The 14,492-nt window shown below is 36.0% G+C and overlaps 1 protein-coding gene across 1 annotated transcript in view; it reads left to right on the forward strand.

Annotated features, from left to right (window-relative positions):
- CWF19L2 (CWF19 like cell cycle control factor 2) overlaps nucleotides 1-14,492 on the forward strand; it is a 126,372-nt gene that overhangs the window by 24,480 nt on the left and 87,400 nt on the right. The window contains exons 7-8 of the mRNA XM_077777443.1: nucleotides 1,825-1,940; nucleotides 13,691-14,352. Of these exons, the coding sequence (XP_077633569.1) occupies nucleotides 1,825-1,940; nucleotides 13,691-14,352 (778 nt within the window). The remainder of the gene's footprint in view (nucleotides 1-1,824; nucleotides 1,941-13,690; nucleotides 14,353-14,492) is intronic.

The following is a 14,492-nucleotide window of genomic DNA, read 5'->3' on the forward strand; positions in this document are numbered from 1 at the left end:
TTAACTAGAGATCTAGGTTTCAAAGTGCAAAGTATTTTAGACCTGTGAGGAAAGACTCTTTTTCTTAGAAGAGCTTACTTACCAAAGATAGATTTAAAAAAAAATTTTTTTTTCAAATGTTTTATTTATTTCTGAGAGAGAGAGAGAGAGAGAGGCAGTATGAGCAGGGGAGGGTCAGAGAGAGAGGGAGACACAGAGTCTGAGGCAGGCTTTAGGCTCTCAGCTGTCAGCAGAGCCCGACGCAGGGCTCGAACCCACGAACCACAAGCTCATGACCTGAGCTGAAGTCAGACACTTAGCTGACTGAGCCACCCAGGCGCTGCCCCAAGGATAGATTTTTGAGATTTGAGTGAGACTACAGTTAGAGGATTGAAAAGTCTTTTTTTTCCCTTTAAACTTTTTAGTAAAGTTTCCCACGTACAGAAAAGTACGCAAATCGTTAGTTAACTGTACAGTCTGATCATTACTCCAAAGTGAAAATACCCGTGTAATCAGCAGAACAGCATTGGCGTCCCGCACGCTTCCTCGTGGCGCTTCTGGTCACCATGCTCCTGTCCGAGTCGCCACGGCTGTGGCTTCTAGCGCCAAGGTCTGTTTTCCCTAGAGTCACACGGCAGGTACGCTGTTCGCTTCGGTGTCCTGCCTCCTGTGTTCGCTTTTTCAGAATCACCCATGTTGTTATGCGCAGTTGTAGTCATTGATTTCCGTTGCTCTGTATTTTAGGAATATGCCATAATTTATGCTATTTACTCATTTCCCTAATGGTGGACATTTGGGTTGTTTTCTAAGCTGGGATTACTGCAGACTTTTCCACTATAATGATTTTTACACACCTTTTGGGGTTTCTGTGCGTTTTCATTGATTATAGAACTGGGGTGATCTAGAGCGATCCTATTTTTTTTTTTTTAATATTTTTAAAAATTTATTTCTAGGAGAGAGAGACAGCGTGAGCAGGGGAGGGTCAGAGAGAGAGGGAGTCACAGACTGAAACAGGCTCCAGGCTCTGAGCTGGCAGTCAGCACAGAGCCCGATGCGGGGCTCGAACCCACGAACCGCGAGATCATGACCTAAGCGAAAGTCGGACGTTTAACCAACTAAGCCACCCAGGCACCCCTAGAGCGATCCTGTTTTTGAACAAGTAAAATCGGGAACAGAGTTTTGACTTAAGTAATTGATTAGACTTCTTTATGCATATAAAAGTGTGATGTGTGTAGAAGTAAATACAAGCACCGTGATGAAGTTTGTCGAAGGCATTCAGATTTTCATAGCTGGCAGTCATGACTATAATAGAATAATTTGTTTTGATACACATTTCGGTATTATCTTCTGTAATTTCCTCATTTGTTCTTTGTTCTGTTTCTGAGGTAACTTTGCCCCTTCTATGTGTGTACTTTTATTCTTTATTTCTGGGCATGCCCTGCCTGTTCTTATCTTTGTTTATGGAAATCTGGCTCCTTGTTTTAAGCTTGAGCTGTAAATTTTACATGACCTTCCATGTAGATATAATCTGTCTCTCATTTTTGTATAGTTCTTTATCTTTTTATAATTTTTATTATGTATTTATTGTTATTGTTTATATTCTTTTATCTTCATACTTTTAGATTGCATTTTTTTGAGGGTAGTTTTATTTTTGCCTTCCTCAGTCCCTGAAATATGTATCTTAAATATATAGGTACATAAATAATATGTTGAATTTTAAGTGCACTTATGATTGTTTTCTGCTCAAGAATAATTTATAATTTAAGAAATTACTATAGAAGCAATAAATATTAATTCTGTTATAACTACATGAAAAGTATAACTGACATTTAGTTTTGGGATTAGTTTCAGTGGTGGAAGATGGTGGATTAAGCTGGTTGAGGAAGTCTTACCAGAGGATGAAGGAACAAGCTGAGAAACAGAATAGACATTTTGAAGACATTGTGGCTGAAAGATACGGGGTAAGTACTGTATGAAGAGGATATGTATTATATTCAAAGTCATGTGAGAAATAATGTCTGTAACTTTGTCAGTGTTTTGTGCCATGAAGCTCTTTTGAATTAAATGGATACTAAATCTCAACTCCGTCTATTGCTGAAGCCATTTTCTGCCTTTTTTTAATTATGTAAACTTATGTAGCATATTTTTATTGATATGCTGACTAAAAAAACCCATAAATATGTACACTTGAAGTGTGTGTGTTTAATGTAAAGATAGCACTTTCTCATTGTGAGAAAATTTAAATAATGCAGGAAATCTTCATGATACACCTCTTGAGATAGCGCTGTTGAGATTTTGATATATTTCAAAGTTTTTGTTCCAGAGATTTTGTTACTTTCCAGAGTTTTGGAATATAACAGGGTTGTTGTTTTTTTTTTCTTTTGAGAGAGAGAGAGTGCACACATGATATTTTAGAACCAGCTCCCCCATTACCAAGTGTGGATAATCTTTGTCAGTTGTTAGTAATGCCCTTTTCTTTTTTATTTTTTTTTNGAGCCCGACGCGGGGCTCGAACCTACGAACCGCGAGATCATGACCCAAGCGGAAGTCGGACACTTAACCGACTAAGCCACCCAGGCGCCCCGCCCTTTTCTTTTTTAATTTCTAGAAAAAAGCAGGTTTAGAAAGTAGTAGAATTTCAAAAATATGGGCAAGCAAAAAAAAAAAACAGAAAAATCATCTTTTTTTAGAGATTTTAAAAAATGTTTTATTTATTTTTGAGAAAAAATACGAGTGAGGAAGGGGCAGAGAGGGAGACAGATGATCTGAGGGTCTGAGGAGGCTCCATATTGACAGCAGGGAGCCCACTGTGGGGCTCGATCTCAGCTGTGAAGATCACCCCCTGAGTCAAAGTCAGATGTTCAACCAACTGAGCCAGCCAGAGGCCACGAGATTTTTTTTTTAATGTTTATTTATTTTTGAGATAGTGCCAGCAGGTAGAGAGAGAGAGAGAGAGAGAGAGAGAGAGACTGAGAGAGACTGATCATCCTAAGCAGGCTCCGCCCTGACAGGAGGGAGCCCCACTTGGGGCTTGAGATCACAACCTGAGCCAAAGTCCGAGGTTCAACCAGCTGAGCCACCCAGCTGCCCCCAAATCATCTTTTATTTTTAAAAAGAGAATCCTTGTTAAATTTTCATGTATACATTTTCCCAGACTTTTTTCGTGTTTGTCGTAAACTTGTAAAATAAACAGGTTTATTTAATCAAAGTAGGCTCATAGAATACCTTTTGGATTTTTCACTTACTAATATAGGCATAGTTGGATGTCAGTAAAAATATACATTTTAATGACCTTAATATATATTTATATGAATTTGCCATATAAATATATTTTACTTTATTGTGGAGGGGCATTTATGTTTCTTTTCCCCTTGTTGAATAATATTGTCTGATCATCTTTGTTCAATGCATTTTTTAAAAAATAAAAAAAAAATTTTTTTTAATGTTTTGTTTATTTCCGAGAGAGAGAGAGACAGGGAAGGGTCAGAGAGGAGAGAGGGAGACACAGAATCCGAAACAGGCTCCAGGCTCTGAGCTAGCTGTCAACACAGAACCCGACGCGGGGCTCGAACCCATGAACTGTGAGATCTTGACCTGAGCCAAAGTCGGACGCTTAACCGACTGTGTTACTCAGGCGCACCTGTTTAATGCGTTTCTTATACTTACCAGGTTACCTTCTTAAGATGAATTACTAGAAACAAAATTGTTATTTGAAGGATATGGACATTTACAGTGACATATATGTTGACAAATTTCTCTACAGAAAGATTAAACAAATTATATTTTCATTACAATGCCTTTTATCACATGATTATCATTAGTAGGATTCTCAGTCTTTATAGCCTGCTCCTGTGTTTGCTAAACAGATTTTTTTCTTTGCGTTCATCTTTACATATTTGCTTAGCAATGAATTGGAGTACTTTTTTTCATATTTTTTTTGGTCATTTGTATTTTTTTAATGTTTTTTTATTTTGAGAGAGAAGGTGCGTGGGCACATGCATAGAACAGAGAGAGAGGGAGAGAGAATCCCACAGCGCAGAGCTCATGACTCAAGCTCATGACTGTGAGCTCATGACCTGGGCTGAAATCAAGAGTTGGACACTTAACTGACTGACCCACGCAGGTGTCCTGGCCATTTGTATTTTTAAGTGAATTGATTGTTGATGACATTTATCCATTTTGCCTCTGGGATACTGATTGCTGTAAGTTCTTTTAATCTGTTCAGATTTTTCTCTCAGTTTCATGTTTGTTTTTTACTTTGTTTATATTTGCTATGGGTAAGTTGTGAATATTTTTACCTAACAAAATCCACCATGTTTTTCTTTCATCACTTAATATTCTTGCTATAATTCACTGAAAGACTTTCTTCACCTCGAAATCATAAAAATGTATGTCTGTCTTTACTTTGAGTACTTGTTATTTTTTTAATTTTACTTGAGTGTTTTTTATGCATATCTTTAATCTTCCTGGAATATATATTTGTGTATGTTGTAACATAGCCTTCTATCTTTACATCTTCAGATAGTCGTTTATAATATATTGAATGAATTATACTTTCCTCACTAATTTGAAATGACACATTATTATATATTAGTTTGTCTATTCTTTTACTATCCAATGCATTCCATTGATTTTTCTGTTATTTCCTGGAATTTGTATCATACTCTTAAGATTATTATAGTTTTCAGTAACTCATACAGATAGTAAATGATTAGTGAACACCTACTGTGTGGCAAGGTTAATCTTTTTTTATTAGTCATTAAAAAATTAGCTCTTCATTCTTACCCATTTTTGGTTGTTGTTCTTAAATTTAGAATTGTTTTGTCAAGTTCAAGCTCAACCAAAACAAATGTTTTCCCAGAATTCACCATAAACTTATAGATCTTTCTGGAATTTTGATTTAAATTTAACCAAATGTATTGGTAAATCAGGGATGATTAATGTCTTTATAATATTGAGTCCTCTCATCCTAAAATATTGGATATTTATTCAAATTTCAGTAAATTTCTCTTTGTAATTATTATACGTGTATTCTTAAGATTAAAACATTTTTTCTGTTGTGTATTGAATCTTTTTTCATTTAGGTTTTCAGCCTTGCTGTTGGTGCTAGAAGGCCATTTTTCTAAACTCTTGTCATTAAATGTAATTTTTTTAGTTGGGTCATCTGGGAAGATAGTTATTTACAAATTATTACTTTGCTTTATCGCTCAGTATCAACGATATATGATCTTTTTTGTCATCTCAAAATAGAATTTCAGAACTTTGATAGAAGCACTGGAAACTAGTCCTCTGATTTTTCCATTTAAATGCTAGATTCTTGCATTTAAGATGAAGATTATCATCTTTGGAAAGTATCCTTGCATTCAGAATTTAGTAGATAGTAGAGGTGCTCTTTCGTTTGCTTTTTAAAAAATTATATAATTTTGTGAAACAACTCTTTTGATGTCCTTTGAGATGATAGGATTTTTTCTTTGACTTGTTAATGAAATGAATTGTGTTAATACATTTCCTAATATTGGGCTACTCTTGCATTCTTTGAATTACTCCTATTTGATCATGGCATTTCCTTTAATATACTACTGAATTAAATTCTTAATATTTTATTTTGAATTTATTGCTTCATTTATATATGTATATGGCCTTTAGTTGTCTTTTATGTTGTTTTTGTTAAATTTTGATAGGGGTTATTATAACTTTATTATTTGAATTGTGAAGTTTGATATAATTTCTGAATGCTTTAGAACAGTGAAGAGTCACAGAATTTAACATAGTAGTTAAAAACAGTGGCTTTCTAATGTGCTGAATTTCAATATTCATTTTCTTCTTTTTCTGCTGTGTGGCATTAGCTTCCTTTTTCCCCATTATTAAAACACGACTACGAAATACCAACTTCTTAGAATTGTTGCAAGCATTAATAATAATTTCAGTGCTTTTCATTTACCAAACACTGCTGAAATACTTCATGTATAGTTAACACCACAGCAATACTATTGTTCTTGTTTTAGCAAATGAGAAAACTGAGGCAGACAGAGGCTAAATAACTTAACCAAGATTAGATGGTTAATCAGTAGATTTGAACTTAGGTATTATCTAGGTACTATCTCCTAGAACCCATTTAAATGACACAAAACAGGTAATATAATGAGCACTGGATAAATTGTAGTAATTGCTGTTTTTATTGTTACCATATTTTATTGACTTTAAGAAGGCACTGATGGTAGGTACACCATTATTTCATGTATCAATAAGAAAGCAAAAAGATGCCTTTTAGGCAGTGATTTCATTATGAAATACCCTCCTTCCTGCCCCAGCCCCCTCTGCCGCCATCATTTCTGTTCTGCTCATATTGTTATTCAATTTAAGAAACTGTTAAATCTATATTTTATAATTTTAAAAAATGAAATGTTAGGGATTATCTCTGCATAGGCTAAGATAATAATTTTAGCATGTTTTGATCCCCCATTTTACCTCTAAGATTCTGTTAAAATAATTGGGAAGAAAATTTTAAGTTTTAAATTTCAGTTGGTTAAAAAAAATTCAGTTGCTTAACATATAATATTAGTTTCAGGTGTATAGTATAGTGATTCAACACTTCCAGACATCACTTGATGCTCATCACAGCAAGTGCTCTTCTTCATCCCCATCCTCTGTTTCCCTCATACCCCCTGTCTACCTCCCCTCTGGTACCCATCAGTGTGTTCTCTGTAATTAAGAGTCTGGTTTTTGGTTTGCCTCATTGTCTCTCTTTTTTTTCCTCTTTGCTAACTTATTTTTTAAATTCCATATGTGAGTGAAATCATATAGTATTTGTCTTTCTCTCACTGACTTTTTTCGCTTAGCATAATATTCTTGAACTCCATCCACGTTGTTGCAAATTCAAGATTTCATTCTTTTTTATGGCTGAGTAATATTCCACTGTGTGTGTGTGTGTGTGTGTGTGTGTGTGTGTACGTACCACATCTTCTTCCTCCATTCATCAGTCAGTGGGCTGTTTCCATAATTTGGCTATTGTACATAATGATACAGTACACATCAGGGTGTATGTATCCCTTTAAATCTGCATTTTTGTATTCCTTGGGTAAATTCCTAGTAGTGTAATTGCTGGATCGTAGGGTAGTTCTATTTTTACCTTTTTACGGAAACTTTGTTTTCCACAGTGACTGTACCAGTTTGAATTCCCAATAACAGTGCAAGAGGGTTCTGCTTTCTCTACCTTCTCACCAATACCTCTTGTTTCTTGTGTTGTTGATTTTCACCATTCTGACAGATAATAACATAATATCTCATTGTAGCTTTGATTTGCATTTCCCTGATGATCAGTGATGTTGAGCATCTTTTCATGAGTTTGTTGGCCATCTGGATGTTTTCTTTGGTAAGGTGTCTATTCAGGTCTTCTGCCCGTTTTTTAATTGGATTATTCATTTTTTGGGTTTTGAATTTTAGAAGTTTTTTTAATTTTAAGTTTCTTTATTTTGAAAGAGAGAGAGAATGAGAAGGGGAGGGGCAGAGAGAGGGGGACAGAGGATCTGAAGTGCGAGGCTTGAACTCATGAATTATGAGATCATGACCTGAGCCAACGTTGGATGCTAAACCTACTGAGTCACCCAGGTACCCTGAGTTCTATAAGTTTTTTAAAATATATTTTGGATTTAAGCCTTTATCCAATATGTCACTTATAAGTACCTTCTCCCATTCTGTAGGCTGCCTTTTCGTTTTGTTGGTTGTTTCCTTTGCTGAGCAGAAACTTTTTATTTTGATGTAGTCCAGTGGTTCATTTTTGCTTTTGTTTCCCTTACCTCAGGAGACACATCTAGTAAGAAATTATTGGGCCAGTGTCAAAGAAGTTCCTGTCTGTGTTCTCTCCTAGGATTTGTATGGTTTCATGTCTCACATGTACGTTTATTTCATTTTGAGTTTGTCTTTTTGTGTATAGTGTAAGAAAGTGGTCCAGTATTAACCTTTTGCTTGTAGCTGACCACTTTCCCCAACACTCTTTGTTGAAGAGACTGACTTTTTTGCATTGGATATTTTTTCCTGTTTTGTTGAAGATTAATTGACCGTATAGTGTGGCTTCATTTCTGGGTTTTCTGTCCTGTTCTAGTGATCTCTGTGTCTGTTATTGTGCCAGTATCATACTGGTTTGATCACCACAGTTCTGTAATATAACTTAAGTCTGGAATTGTGATGCCTCCGGCTTTGCTTTTGTTTTTCAAGATTGCTTTGGCTATTTGGGATCTTTTGTGGTTCCATGTAAATTTTCAGATTGTTTGTCCTAGCTCTGTGAAAAATGCTGTTGGTATTTTGATAGAGATTGCATGAAATATGTAGATCGCTTGGAGGTATAGACACTTTAAAAGTGTTCTTGAATCCATGAGCGTGGAATGTCTCCATTTCTTTGTGTCTTCTTCCATTTCTTTCATCATTTCTTTTCAGAGTATAGGTCTTCCACATCTTTGATTAGGTTTATTCCTAAGTATCTTATTGTTTTTGGTATAATTGTGAGTGGGATTGAATTACTTAATATCTCTTCTGCTTTATTATGGATGTATAGAAATGCAACAGATTTCTTTATGTTAATTTTGTGTCCTGCAGCTTTACTGAATTTGTGTTTAGTTCAAGCAAGTTTTTGGTGGGCTTTCTATATATAGTTTCCTGTCGTCAGCAAGTAGCAAAAGTTTGACTTTTTTCCTTGCCAATTTGGATGCCTTTTATTTCTTTTTGTTGTCTGATTCCTGAGGCCAGGACTTCCAGTACTATGTTAAATAACAGTGGTGAGAGACCCCTGTCTTATTCCTGGCCATAGAGGAAAAATTCTCAGTTTTTCCCCATTGAGGATGATATTAGCTGTGTTTTTTTCATAGGTGGACTTTATTATGTTTAGGTGTGTTCCCTGTAAACATACTTTGTTAAGGGTTTTCATCATGAATCGATGTTGTGCTTTGTCAAATGCTTTTTCTGAATCTGCTTAGAATGATCATATGATTCTTATCCTCTCTCTTCCTGATATGATGTATAAATGAATAAATCCCATTTAGTCTTGGTGAATGATTCTGTTAATATACTATTGGAACTGGTTTGCTAGTATTTTTTTTAATTTACATCCAAGTTAGTTAGCATATAGTGCAACAATGATTTCAGAAGTAGATTTCGTAATGCTCCTTACTCATTTAGCCCACCCTCATCCCACAACCCGTCCAGCAATCCTTTATTTGTTCTCTATATTCAAGAATCTCTTACATTTTGTCCCCTTCCCTGTTTTTATATTCTTTTTGTTTCCCTTCCCTTATGTACATTTGTTTTGTATTTTAAAGTCCTCATATGAGTGAAGTCATATGATATTTGTCTTTCTCTAATTTCGCTTAGCATAATAATAATACCCTCTAGTTCCATCCATGTAGTTGCAAATGGCAAGATTTCATTCTTTTTGATTGCTTAGTAATACTCCATTGTGTGTGTGTGTGTGTGTGTGTGTGTGTGTGTATACACATACACATTTTCTTTATCCATTCATCCATCTATGGACATTTGGACTCTTTCCATACTTTGGCTATTGTTGGTAGCGCTGCTATAAACATTGGGTGCATGTGCCCCTTCCAAACAACACACCTGTATCCCTTGGATAAATACCTAGTAGTGTAATCGCTGGGTCATAAGGTAATTCTATTTTTAATTTTTTGAGGAACCTCCATACTGTTTTCCAGAGTGGCTGCATCAGTTTGCATCCCCACCAGCGGTACAAATAGATCCTCTTTCTCTGCATCCTCACCAACATCTGAGCCTGAGTTGTTAATGTTAGCCATTCTTTTTTTTTTTTTAATTTATTTCCGAGAGAGAGAGAGACAGCGTGAGCAGGGGGGGGGCAGAGAGGGGGGGAGTCACAGACTGAAACAGGCTCCAGGCTCTGAGCTGGCAGTCAGCACAGAGCCCGACGCGGGGCTCGAACCCACGAACCGTGAGATCATGACCTGAGCCGAAGTCAAACACTTAACTGACTGAGCCACCCAGGCGCCCCAGTGTTAGCCTTTCTGACGGGTGTGAGAAGGTATCCCATTGCGGTTTTGATTTGTAGTTCCCTGATGATGAGTGATGTTGAGCATCTCTTCCTGTGTCAGTTGGTCATCTGGATGTCTTCTTTGGAGAAATGTTTATTCGTGTGTTTTTCCCATTTGTTCACCAGGTTATTTTTTGGGTGTTGAGTTTGTTAAGTTCTTTATAGATTGGATAGTGGCCTTTTATCTGATATGTCATTTGCAGATATCTTCTCCCATTCCATTGGTTGCCTTTTAGTTTTGCTGATTGTTTCCTCTGCTGTGCAGAAGCTTTTTATCTTGATGAGGTCTCAGTAGTTCATTGTTGCTTTCCTTTCTCTTACCTCTGGGAGATGTGTTGAGTAAGAAGTTGCTGTGACCAAGATCAAAGAGATATTTGCCTGCTTTCTTCTCTAAGATTTTGATGACTTCCTGTCTTACATTTAGGGCTTTCATCCATTTTGAGTTTATTTTTGTGTATGGTGTAAGAAAGTGATCCCAGGTTCTTTTTTCTGCATGCCGCTGTCCAGTTTTCCCAGCACCACTTGCTGAAGAGACTGTCTTTATTCCATTGGATATTCTTTCCTGCTTTGTCAAAGATGGGTTGGCCATACATTTGTGGGCCCATTTCTGGGTTCTTTATTCTGTTCCATTGATCTGAGTGTCTGTTTTTGTTCCAGAACCATTATGTTTTAATGATTGCAGCTTTGTAATACATCTCTAAGTCCGAGGTTGTGAAGCCTCCAGCTTTGTTTTTCTTTTTTAAGATTGCTTTGGCTATTCAGGGTCTTTTCTGGTTCTATACAAATTTTAGGATTGTTTGTTCTAGTTCTGCGAAGAATGCTGTTGTTATTTTGATAGAGATTTCTGGTTTGCTAGTATTTTATTAGAAAATTTTGCATCTCTGTTCATCAGGGCTATTGGCTTGTCATTCTCTTATTTGCTGGTATCTTTATCTGGTTTTGGTATCATGGTAATGTTGTCCTAATAAAATGGATTTGGAAGCTTTCCTTCCATTTCTATTGTTGGAATAGTTTAAGAAGGATAGATGTTAAATCTTTTTTAAATGTTTAGTAGAATTCGTTTGTGAAGCCATCTGGCCCTGTACTTTTGTTTGTTGGCAGTTTTTGATTATGGAGTCAGTTTCTTTCCTGGTTATTGCTTTGTTCAACTTTTCTATTTGTTTCTGTTTCAGTTTTGGTAGTTTATATGTTTCTAGGAATTTATCCATTTCTTTTAGGTTGTGCGTTTTGTTGGCTTATACTCTTTCATAGTATCTCATAATTGTTTGTATTTCTCTTTTGGTGTTTGTTATTTCTCTTCTCCTTTGTGATTTTATTTATTTAGGTCCTTTTAATTTTCTTTTTGGTAAGTCTGGCTAGAGGTTTATTAATTTTATAATATTTTCAAAGAACCAACTCCTGGTTTTATTTATGTAGTCTATTGTTTTTGTTTGTTTGTAGTTTCTATATTATTTTATCTTGCTCTAATCTTGATTATTTCCTTCTTTTTGCTGGTTTTGGGTTTTGGCTGTTTTTGTTTGTTTGGTTGTTGTTTTTTTCTCCTAGCTCCTTTAGGTATAAGGTTAGGTGGGGTCTATTTGAGATCCTTTTTGCTTTTTGAGGTAGGCCTGTATTGCTCTACATTTCTCTCTTAGGACTGCTTCTGCTGCATCCCAAAGAGTTTGGACCATTGTGTTTTCATTTTCATTTGTTTCCATGTATTTTTTTTATGAAATAACTTGAAAATTTAATTCCAATTTATCATATGTTTAAGAAATATGCATCTTATTCTTGACAGTTGTATTAAATTTCACAACCACAAGAACAAGTATTTAGACTTAACCACTGTGTTTACTATTTGGTTTATAGCATATCCTTTCTTTTTTCAGGCATCTTTGCCTTAATTTCCTTATGGTTTGGCTTAATGATCCTGAGCCATTTCACCCTCTGATTCCTTGCGTTTTTGAAAATGACTTTTTTGTCTATACTAGATAAGGATAGTTTGTGAATTGAATTCTTTGTAGAATTGTTGTCTTGTAATTTTCTTTTATAATTTGATCTTTATTCCATTATCTTGTAGCATTTAACATTATGGATGAAGAGTTGATAGTTACTTTCTTTCTTCTGTAGATAATATATATTATTTACTTGCTCCCATCTGTTTACATCACATGCTTACTTCCTCCGTCTCTGATCCAGTATTTGTGAGGAATTGTGTGTGTGTGTGTGTGTGTGTGTGTGTGTGTGTGTGTGTGAATTTTGAGACTGAGGAATTAGGGGTTTTTTAGGTATGAGTCTTTATGCTTCATAATCTCCTCTCTCCTAAGGCTACTGGATAAGCCTTATGTGGAAATTCGCTGGGAGAATTTTCTTATATTATTGTTATATTGTTAATACTTTGCTCTACTTTTGCTCTTTCTTTCTGGAAGTACTCATATATGCACATTAGGTTCTCTAGAGTTAATTGTCCTTGTATCTTTTTTCCCTTATAACTTGCATCTATTTACCCTCTTTTCCTAAGTAGAGAGAATTCTCAGATTAACTGTTGAATTAACTGATTTGGATACTTTCTCTTCTGTTCACTGTGTATGCATATTTCTGGACACATAGTTTTCATTTACAAGTTTGTCTTGTTCTTGAGCTGTTCTTTTTACATGAGAATCTGTTATGTTTTAGTAACGTAATGACCTCTTGAATCTCACTGACAGTAGGAATTAATTTTTATAAATGATGACTTTGCTGTTTTCTGTGTTATATTTTGTTTTCGTGCTGGACAGTCAGTCTAAGTGGCCCCACTTTTAAGTTCTTAGATTTTTTTCATTGTTTGGCAACTTTTTCTTGATTAATCATATTTTTTTAAGCATTTATCTTAGGGTAGTATATTAATTTGCTAGGGCTGCCATAACAAAGTTCCACAGGCCAGGTGATTTAATGCCTTCTTTTTTCTTTTTTAATTTTTAAAAAAATTTTTAAAATGTTTTTTATTTATGTCTAGGAGAGAGAGACAGCGTGAGCAGGGAAGGGTCAGAGAGAGAGGGAGTCACAGACTCTGAAACAGGCCCCAGGCTCTGAGCTGGCAGTCAGCACAGAGCCCGACGCGGGGCTTGAACCCACGAACCGTAAGATCATGACCTAAGCGAAAGTCGGACGCTTAACCGACTAAGCCACCCAGGCGCCCCCACAGGCCAGGTGGTTTAAACAACAGAAATTTATTTTTTCAGAGTTCAAGAGAATTGAAGTTTGAGACCAAGGTGTTACAATGTTTGGTTTCTTCCAGAACATCTGTTCTTGGCTTGCAAATGGTTGCCTTCTTACTTTGTCTTCATATCGTATTTTCTCTTTATGCACTCATCTTTTATATCTCTTTGTATTTCCACTTTTCTTCTTCTTATAAGAACATCTATCAGATTGAATTAGGGCCCAAGTGAACTTCAAGTGTCTGTCTCTAATGCTGTCATGTTCTGAGGTGCGAGGGGTTAGGGCTTCAGCATATGAATTGGGAGAGGACCCACGTGACCCGTTATCAGGTAGCATGATTGTATGGGTCTTTTCTTCTCTCCTTTACTGGGTTTTCTTCATTGTGCCACGTGACGGTGTATCGTGGCACAATGGCATATGGGGGTATGAGTCATTGAACCTTTTTTAATTTCAGATATCTTGTTTAATTTCTCTCCTTTGCAGTCAATGGAAATATTTCAGTCAAAATTAGAAGAAGCTGAAAGAACTGCATCCACAAGAGAAGACTTTAAACGAGAACGGTGGAGGAAACCAGCATGTTCAGATAAAGCACAAAGTAGTCAAGAAAGTAGAAAACCAGACTTGGTAAAAGATAATAAAAGTTCAAGGGATAGGTATAGTTCAACAAGTATTACAGACAGTACCAATAAAGAGAAGTGTAGTGGTGATGAAAAAGATAATAGGTCTGGGTCTTCAGAAACATACAGAAGACAATCCAATCCAAGGCACAATCAAGAGTTTTCCTCTCTCGGAAATTTGAAACCTAAATTTTTAAGACCCTCTGATGATGAAGAACTGTCATGTCATAGCAGGGTCAGAAATTTTGAACCATCTAGTTCATCTTCAGTACCAGTCACTCAGGATTCTGTGCATCGTGGTTTCCGAAAACCCACTGAAAACAGCGAAGAAAGTCCATCATCATGGAGCCGATCTGATGGGAGAGAAGGAGACAGGAAACATTCAGATCGACGGCCAGTAGACACCAGTGGCAGTGGGGACTGTGGGTACATTTCCGAAGACACAAGAGAGAAATCACGGAACGAAAGCCTGAGAGATGATTTTGTGGAGAAAGAGCGCGTGCAGGACGCAAAGTCTTCTTCTGCTCGGTATTTTGTCGTTTGTTTTTTAAACTGTTAAAGGAATGTTACATTTCAGAAGATTCAAAGAAATTGAGCTGTATTTTTAAGAAATCAGTTATTAATGAGATGTGAGTTATAATCTGTTCCTTAAATTTTGTGGAAGAGAT

This window comes from Crocuta crocuta, unplaced genomic scaffold, assembly GCF_008692635.1.
Source record: "Crocuta crocuta isolate KB4526 unplaced genomic scaffold, BGI_CrCroc_1.0 scaffold278, whole genome shotgun sequence".
Classification (NCBI taxonomy): Eukaryota; Metazoa; Chordata; class Mammalia; order Carnivora; family Hyaenidae; genus Crocuta; species Crocuta crocuta.